The 22109-nt window shown below is 35.4% G+C and overlaps 1 protein-coding gene across 2 annotated transcripts in view; it reads right to left on the bottom strand.

The window, feature by feature from the left end:
* Positions 1–22109, bottom strand: part of SH3RF1 (SH3 domain containing ring finger 1) — an 83401-nt gene that overhangs the window by 17203 nt on the left and 44089 nt on the right. For both annotated transcript variants that reach the window (XM_068187098.1, XM_068187099.1), the window contains exons 3-6: positions 14924–15199; positions 14109–14204; positions 7972–8274; positions 7026–7136 (exon numbers count right to left, since the gene is read on the bottom strand). In XM_068187098.1, coding sequence (XP_068043199.1) covers positions 7026–7136; positions 7972–8274; positions 14109–14204; positions 14924–15199 — 786 coding nt within the window. The remainder of the gene's footprint in view (positions 1–7025; positions 7137–7971; positions 8275–14108; positions 14205–14923; positions 15200–22109) is intronic.

The raw sequence follows: 22109 nt of genomic DNA, 5'->3' as shown, positions 1-22109 counted from the left end.
AAAAGCACCCCTTCTGGGGAAAATTTTCTTTTGATGCATGGGTTACAAAAGCAAGCACAATATGAGACCATAATCACTGAGCTATTGTTACCTCTTTCTCCTATTATTCTAGTTGAAAGAGTTAGCTTTTGAAATTCAGTATTATCAAGACTGGTAATCTTTAACAAATACCCCAGTAAAAAGGCACCACAGATCGTAATGGGGGTCCTGCCTACAGACTTCTGTGCGTTTTAGAATCAATGGAGCAATTGTTACCTTCTGCTCTGTAAGGCCTCAGACAATTCTTCAGGACCTTGTGTACCGACACTCCTGGGAAAAGGCACTCACAAAAGGAGAGCCCTTCCTTCCCCCCTTCCAAAAATAACTATTTGTGTTACAACACACACAAAAAGAGTAATAAAAAAACCCTACCTTTGAAAAAGTGAAACTGAATTAATTTCAAACAAAATCTTCCTAAAACCTACAGAACTAGGATATTAATTAACAAAATATCCTTCAGTAGTGCCTGGCACTTCTAATACATCAGCACATAAATGCACAGCATTACATTATCAGTTTGGAAAATATATAATTGAAAGTCATTTTAATTGCCCTCAAACACTTCACTTCTAAAGGGTTTTGCCCTTTTTTTTCTGTTTTTCCAAACAAAAACCTATTTGGAAACTGAGTTTTATTCTACACAGTGTGATTATTACTTTGCTGCATTTGGTGAAAATGTTAATAAAAAGACAGCTCTTTAAACAAGTTTTACACTGCCATGTCATCAGTAAAGAACTGCATAATTAAAGTTTCAAATCTAGAGAAAACTGATCAACTCTTACAGTGTTTCAATCAAAATTGTTACGCTTAGCTATGGTATAAATTGCATATTATATCATGAAATATTCCTATTTTATTTAAGCTTTTTTCCTGGTCATATATTAACATGTTTTTAAGATCAAATAGGCCTTTTGTATCCAACACTAAACAGAAATGACCTGCTGGAGAAACATCACTGAGAGCTTTGATACCTATAGGTTTTTTTCAAAAAATGACAATTGCATTTGCTTCACATTCTACCCAACAATTTTTAAAGTATCCAGATAATTCACACTGAAATACCTACATTTCTCTCTCAGCTGTTTTACAGCTGAAGTTACTTGTCCCTCCCAGTTAAGACATTCAACAAATGTCTTAGTTGAATCCAAGCTGAATGTGAGCACCTAACTTTCATGCAAACTATCAATAGAATATCAATTTAAATCTTTTTTTTAGGCATCTAGATTTCTTTATATATGGTAGAACTTGTAAATCCACATTAGGAGATGGTTAGTTGGAATTCTTTAAAATCAAATCTATTCATGTGCAATACCAAGGCTGTCACGGTTCCATACTTGCTGAGAATTGCATTTAATTCATTTGAACACATAATATACATTGAAGCTTTTGCTGCAATAAAGGCACCTTCACAGCTCTATTTTATTCTGCTTTATTCAGGTTCTGCTCCCCTCACCATGTCTATCAATACGGTAATGAGACCAGCAGTGAGCCACAGCACAATTAAACTCCCAAAGACTTGGCAAGAAATCTGAATAAACTACTTGATGGACTTTAGAGGACCAGCACTCCACAGCTCGCACTTCTACAACTTGTTAAAATGGATCCAAATGATCTAGCCAAGTTTTCAACAAGTTTTCTGGCATGTAACCATTTTTCTAGCTGTTGAGAAACACACCTACCTCCAGGGCACTTGCTAGTTTTGATGGTTCTCATAGTCAACATTCTGTGAAAGAATGTACACAAACCACGTGTGATTCAATGAAGTATGCTCAGCAATAATTAAGAGAATTTTAGGTAGGTGAGGGGAAAAATTGAATGTTTCTGCAACTACTTTTCAGACACCAGGTGTACTTTTCAGCATATAAACCAGCAAATAAGTGATAAATTGTTTTTTTTTTTATTGGAAGATGAAAAATTACATTATTTGATAATTAATGTATGTTTCAACTTCAAAAAGTATCTATAGTCATGCTCTAGAAACACATGCATATTACTGAACTTAAATATAATTAGGCTGCATTCCCATATCAGTTAATTGAAGATCAGTAATCATCTCACTCCAAGAATAATAAAAGGCACAGCAGTGTAAAAGAACATTTATTAACAGTCTTCACTCCCACAGTGTCTAGGAAAGAATATATGGTTTGCAAAATTCCCTGAGGGCTAACAAATTAAGGCTTATGTTTAACAAAATTCCTAAACTATGCGTTATCAAAAACAGGTCTCTCATACAAAACCTCATTGTTTCTTCCTGCTGCTTCCTCTTCACAACAAACACTAATTTGAATTTTAGTTGATTAAAATTAGGAAAATTCTTATTAAAACCTCCTGACTTACACTATTGAACTTACACTGGAACTACATAAAAGAGCTAAATGTCATCAGTGTATTATATAACCCCCACAGCTCGTGCCTCATTAATAATAATTCAAACTACCTTATATTCATCAACATAAAGAGCAATTTCTCTTTTGTGCATGAGAGAACAAGACCAGAAAAATTAGGTATCTTTAAATTTTTGAAACCTTCAGCACGTAAGTGAACGCAAATCATCCAAATATAGACCAACTCTTTCTGCTAGCTAAGTGCACACACCAAGACAACATTTCAAAGTCAACATTTCCAATCTGTAGAAGTAGCAGTATGGAGATTGACTGCAATCCAAAACACATTTCACTTCTCAAGAGACTGTAAAGGCAGACTGAAAGGAAGATAAGTTATCTCTTGTTGCTAGATTGTTTTTCTGCTTCTGCTTTTGAATGTAATTCTAACTTTGCTGTGGTACATTTCGTTTGTTTTTCCCGTGTCATGGTTCAAATCACATACTTTAAGATTATTTCCAGTAAAATCTATGGCAATCTCCTCCATTAGAGAACTACCTTGTAAATTACATCCAAGAATTTCCTTCCAAGTGGATGAGCCTTACATAATTGTATGTGCATATTTTCACCCAACAACCACTGAACTTGACATCTGTTATTTATATTTTGCAAAGAACTTTAAATATACTAAACACCTACAGGTTCAAAAATGCCAGTGGCCAAGATAAGCAGACCAATTAATGCCCTAATTAAGGGTAAAGTTGTGGATGGAAGTCCCAAAGAACAGTGCAAGAGATAATATCACAGCCAAAAGCTCTGGCTGTGAGAAGTCTGTCTCAGTTCATAGCTTCTTCAATTTCAAAGAATCAAACCTCAAAACACAGGCCAAGAATTAATGCTGTTGTCTAAAGAACTGCTGATGCAAAATAAAATTTTGAAATAAATTATCACAAGTTTTCTGAGGGAAAACTAAAATTTGCTTAAATGATACAAGCAGTAGAGAGCATATATGGTCACTTGAGAAGAACACTCTCATTCCTAAAGTTTATTTGTGTCAATTTTGGCTGAAACGTTGTAAATTATTTACTTCATACAGTACTGGGTACCAAAGAGCATCTACAAGACATTATTATGGACAAAATAAAATTAATAAAATTGGCATTTTTGAACCACCAGAGCAACATAAAAAACTAAGATACAATCATATACATGTATACAGATAAAAGAGTCACAGACTCCCTTGGGCTAGGAATTAATCCCAACTGCTTTAGAGAAATTTGTCAGAGAGCAAGACAGCTCAAAATTAATCTCCTGCTGACAATAAAAATGCCATCTTTCTTACAGGAGAAAAGAGAAGACACTAGCTTTTCCTTGCTTTGAGATTCAGGACAGATAAATGTAGCAAAGATGCACAAATTCAAACTTACTGTAAAGGAATATATTATTCTCTTCTTCAGTGATGGGTAGTCATGCTTATCCTCTCAGATTTCTTTTTTCTCCCTTAATCTGAGTTTAGCATTATATAAAAGAAGTGTATAAACACCTGGCTTTCAAGGAACAATTACTTTCAATGGTGTTATAAACACAAAAACGACTCATAGGAAGGACATCAAATAAACTACCTACACATCTAAAGAGAAACTCATCCCGTTCCCATACAATTTCCTCCTCAGTTGCTTAGTATTCAGAAATTTAGAAAAAAGCTAAAGGAAGAAACTTAAAGAAATACAGGAATTTCTACTTACAAAAGCAAAAAAATACAAGAACAAAAGGACTCAAGCCAACCACTAGTAATGTATTAAATATAAAATCACAATTGTTCCACAGCTTAAAATTAACACTCAGAATGTCAGCAAGGGTATTTCCAGAAGGAAAACATCTAGAGAAACAAGAACATCACTTTCTCTCTTGACTGGTCAGAACTATTTTGCACATTTCTCAAATGAAAACAAGAGCTGATGAAGCAAGAGGAGAAGTGTAAGTAAAAGATATACCTCATAGTCTGTGACTTTACAAACTGCATCATCATCTAATATCATCTATCATAAAAGAACACAGGAATAACCTGACTCTAACCTGAGCTGCCAGCTTGCATTTTAGTCATGCTGAAAACAAGTCAAGAAGAAATAGAACATGATGTACAGAAGGCTATTGACTTTTAAAGAGGGGGGCAGAGAATAATTCAGGTTCCCAATGGGAATTATATGCCTAATTGGAAAAATAAGCAGGAACATGGTTATCACAAAAAGAAAGTAGCACCCCAAGATACGGGACAATCAATGGCAGTAGTTTCTTTCCACGCTGCATTTAGCACTGCAATTTAATTCCTGTGAATGCCCATGGTGAGATCGCCTTTGAACAAGCTTAAGCAAATAAAGCACCCGAGGTGGTTTAGTGACTTTGCACCACCACCAAACTAAAGTATTTTTCCATGTTGGCATCAAATAAAGAACTCCTGACTCTTAATAACAAACAGAAGTGTTTGTTATTGAGAGCAAAAGAAAAAAGCAGCTTCTGACAGAACTTCTGAAATTATGCATTGAATGCTGTCTGCTCAATCCTCTCCAAAACTTATCTCATAAATCAAATAAATTACTCAGTGTTTGCAGCATATATGTTAGCTGGACTTGCATTCTGCTAAACAGCACCTAGGGTGATTCTCTTTGCTCAGTTCTCACAGGTATTTTCTGAAGGATAGGATGAAAGAAGTATAAAAGACTAAGTGGATTAGTATATAAGCAGCTAATTGTTTCTAGTATAAGATGTACACCTTATAGGCAAAAAAATACCTGAGGGTTCTTCCTGGTGGACACAAACTTAAACAAGAGCCCACAATGTACACAGGTTACGAAGTCTCCATCCTTGGAGATATTCAAAAGCTATTTGGACACAGTCCTGGGCAACTGGCTCTAGGTGGCCTTGCTTGAGCAGGGGAGGTTACACTAGACAACCTCAAGAGGCCTTTCTAAACTCATCTGCTCCATGACATTAAAATATGAACCTAAATATAACGAGATTATTAACTGTTTCCATATTAGCATTCATTTAACAGAAGGATTACACAGATAATCCACAGACTGAAGGAGTCAACAATTTAACCACAGTAAGATAAAGCATAGCTACAGCTCAATCTGCCTTACTCAGTAAGGCAGGGCAAAAGCACACAGTCCATATAACTGTCAATAATAAAGTCATCTCTCTGAAGAGCAAAGAATGTGAAATACATTTACTTCAGTAAGAGCAGTTACTAGTTCACAAAAGATGATGAAAATTTGTGGCATCAGGCTGGATATTTAGCTAGACATAAACTTTATGCTACATTCAGGCAAATTTTCAAGATATAAGAATCAGGCTGAACAGGTAAAAGGGTTATACTATCAATATCTTCTTCACTGAAAAAGACTGTGCAGTATTGCCCACACTTCTGACATGTGCCACCATGTATGTACTATGCCAAAAGGAAGTACTGGAGATAATTCAGAAAACAACAGCATCATAATTGAAAGGACTGAAAACTGTAACTTAAGAGTTCCAAAGAAAGATGTCAAAAAAGCGACCAAGCCACAGCTAAGCGTTTTCGTAAACAACAGAAAGTTCATACCAGAAAACAGACAAATGTGCCTTAAATTTTGCAGACAAATGTGTAAAATTATGCAAATGCTATAAGTTGAAAACAAAATTAGACCTATCTAGCAGCAGGGCTATTCATCATATTTTACTTGGCTTAAAGACTTCAAGGATAGACACCCGAACAAGATCAAGTCTCTGGGTTTTTTGTTTGGCTTATTTGTTTGGTTTTTTGAAGTGAAGATCTATTATTCAACTGTGCCCCACCCCCTTAAAAATTAAGGGCACAATTTTAGACTGAACAAACTTAATTTCAAGAACTTTAAATAAAGTCACATTAAGATCCCTTGAAGATCTCTGAAAACTGGTATCCACAATCTTTATTGCAGTAAGGCTCTGATGAGTACAGTATGATATATGGCATTCCACAGTTTTTCTAACATAAGCATAGGAAACTAAGGAATTCCAGCAGGTTTTGGAATGAAATCCTGCACTTTTTGAAGGAAATGTCATGTTATTTGTTCAAAGTATTGCAATGTATTTCTTCCTTTAAAAGATGGCCATTTGCTACATGTTTTCCTATTGATCCCCAAGAACCTAACTTCAAAATTCTAGACACGTTCTTCATCTGCCACAGGCGTACATGCAACTAAAATCACCTTATTTAATGAGGAGACAGCAGACTTTTGAAGTTATTTCAGATAATCTTGAAAATCTTAAGTAAGAGAGAAACACCTGGCAGCTGTGGTCCCAAGTTGATTTTTTTCGTACGAACTTGCTTGCTTTCCCAAACTTTCCCCCCAGCATAAGCTCTTTTCATGCTTAAAAGAAAGACTGTTCTGGAAGGAAGTGTGCTTCTCATGTTTACTAAGGATAAATTACAGAGGAAAGCTGGAGAAATGGATATACATGACAAGATATAAACATTTTAGCAATAGGGCTTTTGCTATAGTTAAACTCATACCATTATCTATCACATAGGCACAATTCCCATTGAACCATCATTTCAAATCAGTATATTGGAACTTGAGAAAAAAAAAAATACTGTACAAGACCAAAGAAAAATGGGAAGGCTGAGTTTTCTTAAGCAGTACTTACACCAAGAGCAGCTTGGTAGGTAACTTCCGAGGGGAAGGTGAAGGAAGGCCCTGTGGTGACTGGGCTGCTGGGGGGTGGAGTCACAATCAGCCCTGTAGTGCCAATATGAACCTGAGAGAGAGAAAAAAGGTCAGTTCTGTGTAGTTCAGTAACAGCTGGCTTTGACAGGGCTGTAAGCTTCATGGTCAAAATCACCAGTATTCTACTCCTTGTAACCTTAAACTAAACCTAATTTTTAGTTAGATACTCACATAAACAGTGTTGGATCACACTGCTCACTATTTTTTGCTAACATTTCTCAATCTTTGGAGTTACACTGACCAGCTATGTGAAACACACTTTTAACCAGTGTCAGCTTTCTTTTTTTTTTTTCCATAAAAGGCTACCAGATCCCTAAGACATGCAAATAAAGCACATTTACGTGCTCAGGTAAAACATCACCAATATACCTCCATCGCTCTCTTTGTAATCTCTATATGAAACAGCCAATTTTTCATAAACTGATGAACAAATAAATAAAGTCAGATAAATAGTTCTACTTACCACAATGAGATTAATATGCTAAATTTCTGAAATTTGTATAATCTTCAAGTTGAATATTTTACTTTTAAAGCATGCACTTTATTAATATTCATTATTATATTCAATTGAGAAAAAAGAAATCAAGAAATTAAATCACTCTAGTTTCTAGTTTCCACAGTTTAAAAAAAATCTTTGTGGCACTTTAGAACATAACAACTTCAAAAAGAAACCTAGTCTACAAGACCAAAACTTTGCTATCATATAAGAAGTATTAGAAAACCTTTTCCTTAGATGTTTTCATGTTGGAAGATAAGTTTTTTGAAAGTGTATATTTATTATTAATTAGACATAATTAATACCTTGACATAAGTAAACTGACAAGATCAGAAGCCTTTATAGCTCTAGCTGATGTTATGTGAATTACCTGAGAGGGGGCACTACAGGACAGCCCCGTCAGCTCACTTATGCGGGCTGCTGCTGTTGGGTTGCTGGAGCTGATGAGGACAGGAGGACTGATTTCCATGGAGTGGCGATTCTGAGAAGACTGAGAAGCCTTGTTGGACATGGTGAGGGAGGTAAAAGAGTGTCGTTTTTTGGTGTTTTTCTTAGTGTCGGTGTGCTTTTGGGTTGAATTGTTGTGGGCTGCCCCAGAGGTACCTTCACCAGAGTCAACAGCAGAACCTGAGGGCTTGTCCAATTCTATCAACTGTTTGGCTGCTGTGTTAAACTACAAAAATCAGTAACATGTTAGTATTTTTTAATTTATAAAAGTCACCTGAATGTAAAAAAACCATCTCTTTTCCTTTTATTCATAAAATAATCTCAACCATGCAACTTAAAACTGTGGCATACCAACCTAGTCTAAAAATCTGTCAGTAGAGAGTGAAAAATAATTATTTACAAACTCAACACACTTACTGTTGGGCTGGTATGAAATTTTACCATCAGAGGTAAAATTTCATCAATAAACGACACAGTGCCATAGTCCAGACATGGATTCATTCAGCAATAACCACTGCCTGTATCATCTAGAAGTCAGACTAAAACACACTGGTCCCCTTTGACCTTAAAGCAGAAAAATCTGTCTTACAAAACTTCTTGGATGTTTCTGTCATTTTCAGCCATGTTTTTGTTTTGTGTATGACACAATGCCATACATTTGCATGTGGGCTCTTGAAGATATTCCTCCTAGTATCCCTTGGTACTTGTGCACATCTTTAACACTACCAGCAATGAAAACACAGGCTTCCACAATGCAGGTTTAAGAACACGGTAGGCCAGTCTAAATACCCAACTATATCTGTATGCTGCCTGGCAACAGGCACCTATACAGGCATAAGATGGCATAAAGAGAAAAGAAACATATACAGGTAATTTTGTGGAAATATCTTCTCAGCTTCTGAATTTTCTAATGTAGAGGCATGGTCTCTGTGCCATCTTCCCTCTCTTTTTTAAGCTTAGCTAAAGAATTTTTATTCACAATGAGATTTTCTATCTGGGAATTTGTAACAACAATACTACATTAAATGCAAACAAATCCTTCCTTTCCAGTGAAGAAATGAGGAATCCCACACATTTTCTTCTTACAATAAAATGTAAGCTATATAATGGGGAGGAAGAGAGTAAAACCAACAAACAAACCCTCTACACTTTTCAAACCCTCTTTATTTTCAGAAAATCTTAGCACTATTAGAAATAATAATGTCAGAACTCTCATGTAATCATGAGCTGAAATAACACCAGCACCAGTTTTCTGAACATGTACCACTAAATATGAACACTGTTACTTGAAAAGTGTAGGTGATTATGAAGAAAGGAAAGATTTTTTCTGAAGAACATCAGGACGAAAGCATGAAATTAGTCACTGTGGAATTTCTATTTCTATTCAGCATATTATTTCTTCTATTTATTTTACCATTTTCCTGCAAGTCTTGAGATACCTACTATGCTTATGAAGAGTTTTAAAGTAGTATTTTACCCCATCAAAACTTTACTAGACAAACAACAATCCATTAATGATGATAGCATCAACACTGATTTAAATGCAACTCCCACAGATGACCAGCTTATATTCTGAACACAAGCAGATATCTACAGATATATAAGGTAGTGTAAAAGAAATAAGATTTTTTTTTTAATATAGAAGAGGTTGGCAAGTGATATTTGAAAGATGTCATCTGGAAGGAAATTTCATATATATACAGAAAAAATAAGATGAAGTTCAAAACCAGAACTACTGGAACAAGGAGGAGTTGACATAAAAACCTTCTACAGAAGAGGAAGAACTATATGGAACATACTGCAGTGGAGGAAGAGCATAATGGGGGCTTTGAAACAGGATATTAATTCAAGAACATAGAATCTTTTCCTAAATGTTCTTACTGTTTAGAATGCTACTGAAGAGAACTGGAACCACAGAATCATAGAATCATTTGGGTTGGAAGGGGCCTTCAAGATCATCAAGTTACAAACCGTCTGCCATGGACAGGGACATCTCCCACTAGACCAGGTTGCTCTGAGTCCCATCCAACCTGGTCTTGAACACTTCCAGGGATGGGGCATCCACAACCTCCCTGGGTACCCTGTTCCAGTGCCTCAGAACCTTCACAGTAAAGAATTTCTTCCTAATATCAAATCATAACCTAACTTCTTCCAGTTTGAGTTCATTCCCCCATGTCCTGTCACTACATACTCTTTTAAGAAGTCCCTCTCCATCTTTCTTATAAGAAGGAAGAACATGAAAGACAATGTCAGAGCAATAAACAATCCTACAAAAAAGGTGGATGCTAGATTTTCCTTCCTGCTATTACTCAAGATGGATCATATGGATCAAAATAATGTTGTATTACTTGTGTATAAAAGAAGATAGAAACATACCGTTTTCTCCAATGAAGCCCATTATTTAGATGATTATTGAATTTTAAAGTTAGATCAAACATACTTTAAACAGACCAGTGAAAACATTATTTCATTACAAAACATTGAGGCTGAAGGATATGAAACAAGTAGAAAATAAGACCAAAAAAAGCCTACTCTGCTGTTCAGCTTGTCAGGGTCTTATCTGTCATCATGACAAACATGCAGGCTTTTCACAGTCTAATAATTTAATCAATTTTGCACATTTTATTTTTTTTCAAGTCAGATTGAAATTCTTTACGTCCTTCCTGAGAATCTAGGTATTCCATACTGTTGATACAATGGCTGTAACTGTTTCTATTCTCATATAATCTACATCCTTATTTGCAAAGAACTACCTAATCAGAGAAGTTAAGGGATCACAGAGGAATGAAAAAGAAAACCAAAAGCCACTTTGCTAACAGCACCCCAAGATACCTTTTACACCTAATTATATTTGTTTACTTCCAGGAGCTATCAATGCCTGCAGAATCTGATTACTCTACACAGTGAACAACCTATTAGGGAAAAGTTAAGGCTTGCCCATGGGATCAATTCAAGATGGATTCAAATAAAAGCAGCATACTGTGCTTTTTTATGCAGAGAAGCAAGCAAATGACAGTTGCATGAATCTGAAAATGGAAGAGAACTGATTACTGGCCTCCTCTTTGAAGTAACCTGGGGACACCAATAGCTGCAAAATATTTTGCAGAGTTCAGTTTACTTCTCTTCCTTGAGAAGAGAAATTAAGAACCTGCATGCATTCTCCAATGAAATGGCTAGCAGATATTCAAGGTCACCAAGGGACTGAACCTCAGTCATGCTATGAAGTATTTCAATCCAGCATTCCTTTCTGCTGCAAATACCTATGTACCTAGGCCCACAGTTCCTACATCAGTTGTTTTCCTTAGCGGACATGTTTTCATTGAGGCTTCTTTACTTCAATCTTTACATTCCCTTTTTTCTTTTTTTCCCATTCAACAACACCTTTGCTGTAACAGGAACCCTGAAATCAAATTCCCTTTCCCACCAAACTCCAGGAAACTGAAGAACTTTCCAAGCAGGGCAGGACAGAGGCAGCTGGCTGAGCCACGTCTTGGTGCCGCAGCAGGGCTGAGGTCAGCACACAGCTTTCTTCTGCCTGCACATGTCTGCAGGAATTACCCCTACCGCAAGGTCTCTAAGAGTTGTTCTTTGCTACACTTATTTTAAAAATTAATTCCGGTGCTCTTTACTCACACAAAAGTAAACAAAAGCTGACATTATTTTCTACTGACAATTTGACTGGAGAACAATTTCTTTTCCCTGACTTTTGTTCTATTCTGGGCATTTGTATTTGTTTATGAAGTGTTAAACTAGGTCAAAACATCCAATTTGAGGTCTAAGAAATGTATATTGTACCCAGAACTGCAATTTTTCAGAAAAAAATCTACTAATATCTGTTTAGTTATGAATAATCTTTCTTTTTGGAACAGAGATAACTATAAGTGTTAACTTGATTTAACAGAATCACTCTCAAAATTTCCTCAAAATGTGTTCAGTCTCACTTTTATTATTACTATAAATTTAATATGTGAAAGTTCCAAAAGAAAGGATCAGATTAGTGCACATTGAATCATAATAGGGCAAAATTTGTCCTCAAATATAATCAGAGATTTTCATGGACTTATCCTCACTGCACAAGAAATATCTCAATTATTACACCTATACTACAGAATAAACATCACAGACTATGCCCATTTTATGCTTAATGACTTAAATAATCTCTATTAAAAAAATCTCTAGCAGCTACTAATTCACATGTTTAAATAAAAGGATATGGACTAACATACACAAGGTAAAAGGTATGTCTGTCATTATAACATGATAGAATTCCCCCAAAATAGGCAATGATTACAGGATTGGGAAATGCAATGAAAATTACCATCTAAAAATCTTTCAAAAATATTAATTACTTTTCATCTTCATTGTCTTTCATAAAATAGGTAAGAATGGTTTGCTATACTTGTTTCTATCAGTTGTCTGTATATTTTCCAGAACAACAGTTATGTACAGAAACCAGGCATTTCAAAATTCAAACCCATACTTTACTGCACATCTCACTGCCCTCCACTACAGCATGCATTTCAGTTTAGTATATACTGAAAAAACCCACCTCTCTGATTTGAAGTAACTCGCAGGGTATAATTTATCATTCTAAACTTTCCTTTCCATTTTAGTGGGGATTTGAGAATGTATACTTACTTAAGTGCCGGTGCCTGTTCTAAAAGGGTTTATTGAAAATTCATTTTCTTAGTTGATGGAATCAGTTTAAAACATTAACAGAAATATATTTTGTGGCTTTCATTTTTACATATTTTTTTCAAGGCTGTATCCCCTTTTTGAAACTTTTGTAGAGATAGGAATATAGTTGTTAGCTAAATAGCTCAAGTGGCAGCCCTAGGAAAGGATTTTTTCTAACAAGGCTAAGTAATTTAGTTTGAAAAAACACTACAAAAAGCTTTACTGGCAGAATTGAAGGGGCACTTAATTGCAAGGAGCTAGGAAAGAATACCCAAGGGCAAGAAATTGTTAAATTGGCTTTTAAAAACATCTTAAACTGAAGCCAAAATTGCAATAAGCAAGTTGAAACTTTTTTTGGTCGTCTTGTTTTACAGTCATGTGAAATTTTCTATCCCCAGATATACAGATCCTTACATCAAGCTATAAAAAGAAATATATCTTTTCCCTTTTAAAAATAATAAATTCTATTTTGGTTGAAAGCAGTAATGTTTTTTGAAGTTCCCATCTCATTATAGGATTCAGAAATTGAATTAATAAAACCTGACTTGATTCTTAGTATGGTTACACATTTCTTCTGTGACCTGAAGTACATATTTCTCATCCCAGAGATAATGTGAAAATACTTTTTTCTTTCATCATTCTGTTTCAATTATTTAAATCAAATACTGTCAGTGCAGGGAAGTGTATCATACCAAATATTCACAGCATACCTATCAGAAAAGGACAAACACTATTCCAAACCTTTGCATCTTTCTGTAATGCAATGCAAATTTGAATAATCATTGTGGCTGTACTTACTGTTCCTAATCACTGATGTCTTTCTATATAAAAGATACAGCTTTCAACTCTTAAAATTTAAAAGGTTGGGGAAATTTTCTCAACTGCTACCTCTTACTGTAAATTGTTGTAACGTATGACAAATGCAGGAAGATGGAGAAGATTTTATATATGCTCTGTTGATGAAAAAGCCAATCCTTTACCTGTTTAACAACAAACTATATCCTTTGACATCCTAGTTGTGCTAATTTGGTTTTGAGAGGTGGATATTAGGGACAGTGCAAAGCTAACTATTTCTCTGACTTGCTGACTTTGTGACTAAGTGGGGTTTGGATTGACTGCATGACTCCAGTATTGACAAGAAAACATAGTGACTGCCTCCAATTATACTCATTTCAATTCCATTCACTAAAAATAGGTATCAAATAGCTAAGTGAAAATCACTGGTTCAACTGCTGAAGCCATTAACTCCCAAAGAGCATTTTAGGTCTCAGATTATTTATATCTCAGGTTATTTTAGAATCATCACCAGTACTGATTATTTTTCCTTTCAGAAAATTAAACATACAGTGGGCACAGCCTTACTGAGGACCCAGCTTTACTCACCTCAACATATGAAATTGGAAATATTCCTATCTTGTCAGCCAGCATTCCTTCTGCCCAGTTTTCATCCACACGGCGAATCACAGTCAGAACATCATCCTGTGTGAACATGCAGTGGTTATATCTCCCAGATCTAATTTAACTTCTCATTTAATTTTCCTCCATAACACAGGAGTAATCAGAGAAGGCAGGACATGGACAAGAACCACAGAGAAGGCACTCTGTAAGAGGAACATGCTGCTTTTGGGGTTGAAGTCAGTTCAAGCTGTTCTTTTTCCTATTTTGTCAAAGCTCAACTAACTGCCCACATCTGAGTGATCTTTGTCCTTAGTGCCAGTCTTCCTGTCATGTTCAGTCCCATGTTACTCACAGCCCCCCTGTATTTCCTTGGCATTAATCAACAGAACCACAACCTTCTTAGCTGACTCATTAGCTAACCTTCCCTAGATGTTGTTTTTCTACTTAAGAACATTGCTAGTGATATGACTTCTTTCACATTGCTGCAATTTGAGTCTTTCTTTAGAAGATGGAATCTTTTTAATTCACAACCTAGGTTATTTCTCATAAATTAGGAACATCACTACTGCAAGTATGAAAAATTCATTCTCAGAAATAAAACATCAGAGAAATTATTTGTAATTTAGAAAGAGAATGCAAAACTAATCAATATAGGAGAAATACTTGCAGAATTACTTGTCCTTTTTATATGTGTGCAGCTCCAAAGAGAAATGCAGATAAGACTACAAAACAGTTGTATTATTTCTTATCCAAGTGAATGAAATTATTAGAAGCAAATAGTAATTGTATTCTCTTTTTACCTTTGCAAATGGTAAACAGTCTTTATCTGCTTCCTTGTCTTTTACTTCAAAATCATAAAGTGCTTTGCACTGAGGCGGAGGTTGAGGTAAAGGTTTAATAATCTGAACAAAATTGGTAGGAAAAAAGCCATGGATGCCATTGACTTCTCCATGATACCAATTTTCATCCACCTGTCGACGTAAAATGATGATGTCTCCTTTACTGAATTTAAGATCTCCAGGTTCTTTTCCCTCGTAGTTATACAATGCTTTGGCACATGGTAACTGAGGTACACCCTAAAGAAAAAAAAAATAGATCATTAGAATTAGATGAGCATTACTAAATAGAATTTAGATTATCTTTTTGGAGAGTATGTATGAAGCTGCAAAGTATGAAATTGCAAAGTAAAATTATACACATATTTTATTGCAATGATTCTACTGATTTTTACCCATACAAGTGGGAAGAGTTTCAGTTCTCTGCAGTCTCAAGATCCCTCTAAGTTTCATTATGATTTTTAATCATACAAAGTTGCTAGACAGAGGAAAGGCAGAAAAACATAATGCTTTAACCCTTATGTACTAATTCAATAAGATTAAACATTAAAAAAACAAAGCAAGCAACTTGGAAAGCAACCTGATCACTTGAGAGACCACTGGCAGAAAAATGCTGCAAGAAAATATAACACTGGAATAAAAAATTGCTATAAGACCTTTAAAGCAGTTTTCCTGCGTGATTTTCTTGTTATCTTCTTCACCTTATTTACTTCATGGGCAGAGAATAATAAAGATGAGGACATAAAGGAGGTGTTTTCCAGCTTGAAAAACAAATTTCAGTTTATTAAAAATGAAAAATTTCATCCTGGAGCAACTCTTTTAATTCAATTAAATAAGCTAATAAGAATTACAGGAAAAGATCTGTTGAAGGTGTGCATCCTTGTGTTTCCTTCACTTGATTCCTCCATAATATGTGAAAAGTGTAGATCATTGGTGCTACTCTTAAATGCAGATCAGAAGAATTGGAATTTAACACTGTCACCATTCCTTATATACATTGCAGGTATTTTTTAATTGCTCAGCCTGTACCTCCTAATTTTGCAAGAGAGAGATGTAAAACTCTACAACTCTAGTGTTAGGGCTACTGTCTTCAAAACTCTCTTTTTTCCAAATTTAAATACCCGGAGGGGTGCTTATCCTCTTAATGATGCAAACAGCAGTAACTTGCATTACTAATATAGTCTTTCCAAAGCAAAGGCAGCCTTTTTGGTCACACAGCGCACAGTATTTCACATCTTAGATGCAAAAATTTTCCCATACGGAAAAGGCAAAATTTAATGAAATTCAATGTTGCCAATATGATTTGCCACATCTACCCTATGGTATGTCTCTCCTCTCAAGTCTTTCACCAGTTCAGATTGTAAACTGGAGCTGCACTTGCAATATCTCAAGAAATCACATACAATGTAAGAAAATTCTCAGAAGGAATTATCATTTTGAGTCTGTCCATTGGGCAGAAGACAGAGTTTTGATAAGTATATCACATTTAACAAAATTTTATCTTTCAATATAATCCAATTTGTTTGGACAGCTTTAATTTTTGTACATGTATATTCATGTCTCAAATGTATAAATAATATCTCAAAGATTAATTTCTCTAGTAACCTTTTTTCTATGCCAAACAGTCAAAGGAAAAGCATGTGTGTATATACATAGGTACAGAGGAGTTACGATTTACATATGAATACAGGAAAATCCAACTTCTTTCTATTGTCTCCAGGATGAATATGAAAAATATTATATTAGTAGGATCCAAACAATTGTTCACAATTGGTGATCTCCAAACTGAAGCAAATAATATTTTTCTTTATGATCACACTGAATTGCCTCAGTGCACTATGATGACACACTCTAATCAAACCTGGATATGGAAAAAGACACCAAGGAGGGAACCTGTGGGCCTCAGCCAAGTGAGGGGAGAATTAATGGTCAGAATAGAATAATTTAAAAATCATATATATATATATATATATATATATATAAAGTGTGTGTGTGTATTTTTTAGTTTTATGTTCTCTGCAGAGTACAGAGACAGAAAGAAGGAAGCAGTGAGTGTAGACGAAGTACGAACAAGTGCAAAGAGAGAACTTCGAGGGAGAGGAAGCAAAAAGAAACACACCTCTGAACAAGAGAGGAAACACAGCTTGCTTATCTCTTTCCATCACAATAACAAACAAGCAAACAAACACCCAAACAAAAGGATTAGGAGCCAAGATTTACTTGACAGAAAGTGGGCCCCAAGCAATTATGACTATTACAGGATATAGAAATCTCTCTTGCACTGGAGGAAGTAGTTTCACTTCTCCCAGGAATCTCCCCATTGTCCTGGGAGAAAGCTTTCTATGTCCCCACGCTGAGGAATAGGTTTTTAGATCAGCTTTTTATATAAAATACAGTTGGAGAAAAATCTTTTTTAAAACAAACAAAACAAGCCAGAAGTACCAGTGCAGATCATGTCAAGGCAATCAAACTCATTTGTCATCATTTAATTTTTAGAACTCCATCTTGCATTTATGCAGTTTATCACAAAGGCTCCCACAAACAAATCTGCATACAAAAGTACAAACATCTGTTAATGCTTTACGGGAAGTTCCTTTTCCAGTGTAAAGGTTGAGTTTCTGCAAAGCTTGTTTCCCACATTAAACAGACATGGTTCCAGTCCATAATTCCAAATAAAACAAAGTTCAACAAAACACACAGTTCCCAGTTGGACTCCCAGGGATTAAAGAGAAGTAGTAAATGACTGGGTGGAGAAGTGGATGACTTTCCCTTCTGTCCCAGAGGGAGGATGAAGTGAGAAAGAGCGGGTGCAATGGGGAGGGCTGCTTTCAGGGGTACAGGATCAAGAGCCCTCAAGCACCATCTTCACATTCCTCCTCCTCTGAGCAACCTGGAGTGGCGGCTCATGGCCGGCGCCTTCCGGGCCCTTGTGGCTAGGCAGCTTCAGCCCCTCTTCTGTCCCTCTGGCTGCTCACCAGCAGAGATGGCCATGAGGACATGCCAAGCCAGAGTTTACATTTCACTCCATGTCTCTCGCTTGGCTAAACATGAAAGAAAGGCTTTGCAAGAAAAACTTTGCAGCCTACCCTTAAGTTTACAGCTGCCACTTACCCCGCCAGCTCTTTGAGTAAGCAACAACAATAGCACAAAACAAAGACAAAATCCTTTTAGGAAGTTAAAATATAAAATTCAGAAAGATTCCAGATGACAGGTTCTTAAAATTATTTCTTTAGTCCTTATGCAAAAACATCTGAACTTCTAGTGCTACTGATGCTAGACAAACTGTTTAAATTAATTTTTAGAAAAGGCATGGATATATACATAGATTTCAAATGCCAGATTCCTTTAATGAAAATAATACATGATGACATCAAAACAAATGGCTTAAAAAGAATATGAAAAAATGCATATGCATTCATATATATGAGGCTCAGGTTTTCTTCTCCTAACCCAGATATTTTGTCTCAGAAACCTACAGAATGCACAATTTTGCTCTTTGGATTTATACTTTAGTTTTCATTCACCTTATTTCGAACTTTACTTTTATTTTTTAATGGGAAATATGCAACTGTATGTATTTTTCATAAGCTTAAGCCAAGAGAAACTTATGCCTGCGGAGAAACACGAGATCTGATTTCCTTTAAAAAAGGAGTTTTAATGGCAGAAGCCCAAATGTAAATATGCTTACACTGGCACAAAACAGTGTTCAGTCTGTACATACTGCACTTGAAGAACCAACATTAGCTTAAGTAGCAAAAAATAGTAAACCATGTCTCAAGGAAATGAATGGAACAGATAGCGGATCATCTGCATCTCTGTTTCTCTTGAGGCCTCCCAGACACGGTGCTGCTGGCTGTCACTTTTCCAAGCAAGCAAGGCATTCCCTGTTCTCTGGCTGCAAGATTGGGAAGTGGCTGGGCTTCCCCATGAGCCAGTTGAATTTACCCAGAATAATTACACTGGTTTCACCTGTCTGAGCTTCTTAGACACTGGATGTTTTCAAGAGGCCAGGAGGTAATACCTTTTAAAGGAGTACTACCTATGTTGGTAGTTAGACAAAAACACTTTTCTGACACCGGCTACATGCTCTATCAGCTTCCAGAAAAATCCAGCTTGCTCAGATACCTCAGCAGCAGTTTTTAGGCCTTTCGTCACAGAAAATCTAAAAACTGGAAGTTGATCCATGTCACAAGAGGATCTTTAACATTCATTATTTGCAACTTTCTTACAAGGAAAGACAGAATTTTTTTTTTCACCAACAAATTTGGTTTCTTTCCATGCAATTCCTAAACCAAACCAAGAGTCACATTAATGACCATGACAAGATGAGAAGCTACCACAAAAAACTTCAAATTACACATCAATTAGAAGTACAGTAAGTCTAGTGATACAGAGGTACTTTTTTCAGTCAACTCTTTTTTTTTTCCCCAAAAAAACCAGTAAGACATACTTGATTGCCAGTAGAAGGTGCTTTTACATAAGGATAACATAACGCAAATGTCTGCAGCCAAAACTTGTTTGCAAGGCAGATTTGGGTCAAGTGAGTTCTTAATGTGTACATTCTCCAGTAGGTACAGGTAAACCTGAGATTTTCTCTTCAGACTCCTAGTCGTTCAAACCTTTTGAAGGACAATATTACTTCTTTTAATCTTCTGGTCTATTGTATTTTATATTACTGCTTTCTTGATTCAGATCTTTCAAATGCATCCTTTCTATTACTTTTTTTATATTTTTGCTTTCTTGCCTTCTTTGGCTTTACTGTGCAGTCCAGTCCTGCATGCTAGAACATCCCCTTTTGCATCTCTATTTTTTATGTCTCTTTCATCTCACTGGCTCCAATAAGTAGTTTCAAGTCTTAATTTATAGCTACCTGATCTGTGTAATTCAATTTTCTTTGTTTCAGCCTCCTTTCTTCCTTCTCTGCTTGCATTTAACTTTTCATGTATTTTGAGACATAGAGCATATGAAAATACCTTACCAAAGACCTTTATAAACTGATTATATTAAAAAATGTGTTTTCTCAAGTTGGATTTCCTTCTAAAGGAAGAAAACACATTCCCTGTGTTAAGATACAGGTATATTGCTTTGACCTGAAAAAATTAAATACTCAGTTTTGTAGGACAGAGCAACCTAGAGACGATAACATTTGAAACTAAATCTCTCTGTTTCTTTTTGAGCTCCAGAACACAAAGTGTTTCCATAATCCAAGAAGAATGTTAAAAGCTGGCTCCCTGCATTTACTTTTGTCATCTAAGGAACAATTCAAACAAGTCCAGATTTGTGCAAAGAAAGGCTGACTTGAGTGTTATTCATCTGTACCCAACACTAACTTGTTAGAGAAATCAACTTTACGTACTTCTGCCATCAGAACTATCTCAGAAGCCTGCAGAGGTCATAAATATATATGAAGTTTTTTCAGATAATGTGTCTCTGAGGTCCTGCTATCTGGATGACAAAAAAGTAAGATATTTTATGTCAGAAGGCTGTATCAAGCTGCCAGTATACTGAAATAACCATAAAAACAAGCCTTTGGTAACATCTGATATAAATTACTATTGCTGTACTGAATACAGTAAACCAGGGTTTGGGGTTTTTTATATAATAGTTCACTAGATTAAAGAAGTGAGCAATGTTAATTTTGGTAAGTATATTCATTTCTACTGGTTTCCTATGATGCAGTTGTACTAAATCTCATTTTTCTCTAAACACATAAAGCAAAAGACCAAACATCTGACTTAAAACAGTGCAAATTTGTAGTTGTTTTGAAATGCTATATTCAAATATAGTTACTCACTATACAGCTTTTGATTTTAATGAAAGTAGAAGTTTAGCATCAAGAGGAAACTAGCTAGCCAGGTTACCCTGATCAAAGAGATCAGGGTTTGAAACTCAACTGTGTGTAACTTAACCCATATAACAATCATAATTTTGAAGAAAGATTACTTTAGGAAAAATACCAAGGACAAAAAAAAATATAATAAAAATACAATATAAATATAATCAAGCCAACACATTTATTATATACTTTTGGAAAAGCTGACTAACTGCAATCAGTAAAAATTTTAGGATCTTGATAAATGAGGAAATTGGATTACATTTTTATTGTTGCTTAATTAACTGAAGTTAAAAATTCTTTAGTAGACATTACTAATTTTCAAGATTTCATCCATCTAATGCAGGTTGACATACCAATCGCTCCTAGAGCCCTTTGCCTGACTCTTTTGAGGATTTTACCAGCTAACTTTGCTCTAACTTGCAGAAGAATTTCACAGCACAGACTCAGAGAAATCTATATTTTATAGCAGATGGGTAGTTCCTTTATTCATGTAAGCAATTCTTATGTGCTCTTCTGAGGTAAATTCTCAATGGCCTACTCAACGTAGCCATTTTATGAAAGCACTTTTTGCTTCCTCTGTCTTAACAGCTTTTTGAAGAAAACATTTTGGCTTTTTTTTTCTTGTCTGATGTTCAGAAATAAATATAAGATTGTTTAATGTAAGTATGAGCAACTCTTTTCCACAGAGTTGTTTTGAAATTAAAAGCTGGAATACAGGAGAATGAAAGGAATTTAAAGATGTTGCCTTAAGGCCTAAGCAATCACACTAATAATATGGAAGGTTAGGAAGGGACATTTACAAAACTTTCCAAATGCACTTCTCCCAGTCCCTTTCTGTGTCACACCTTTGTAAACGCTTCTTTTCAAATTAAACAAAAGTGTCTTCAGAATACTGCCTTTTTTTCTTTGCCTAGTCAAAATACAAAGTTCTCAGCTACTTCCTTTCCCAAATTTTGTTAAGTAAAGAAAATTCTTAACACTTTCCACTGAAGTAAACTCCTAAGTTAATAAAATAAGTAAGTAAAAAAATAGGAGAAAGTGGAGGAGAAAATAATTATATCCTGCACACAGCAAGTCCCCAAATAGTTTAACTGTATGCACTTGATATGTTCAAGATTGCTTCTTCCACAAGCAAACAAAATGAATGATGAGAAAACTGTCGGCACAGGAAAGACTGAGGAGGTAACTTTCAAGATGCAGAAGAGAATGCAGATCTGTATTGCTGTTGATTTGCATATTAAACAATTCCATTCTGAATCTTAAAAAACCTTTTGACTAATTGTTTACTACGAAAGATTTTTGCTTTGAAAAACC

This window comes from Anomalospiza imberbis, chromosome 4, assembly GCF_031753505.1.
Source record: "Anomalospiza imberbis isolate Cuckoo-Finch-1a 21T00152 chromosome 4, ASM3175350v1, whole genome shotgun sequence".
Taxonomy (NCBI): Eukaryota; Metazoa; Chordata; class Aves; order Passeriformes; family Viduidae; genus Anomalospiza; species Anomalospiza imberbis.
Note: the sequence above shows the minus strand (reverse complement) of the source record. Positions and strands in the feature narration are given on the sequence as shown.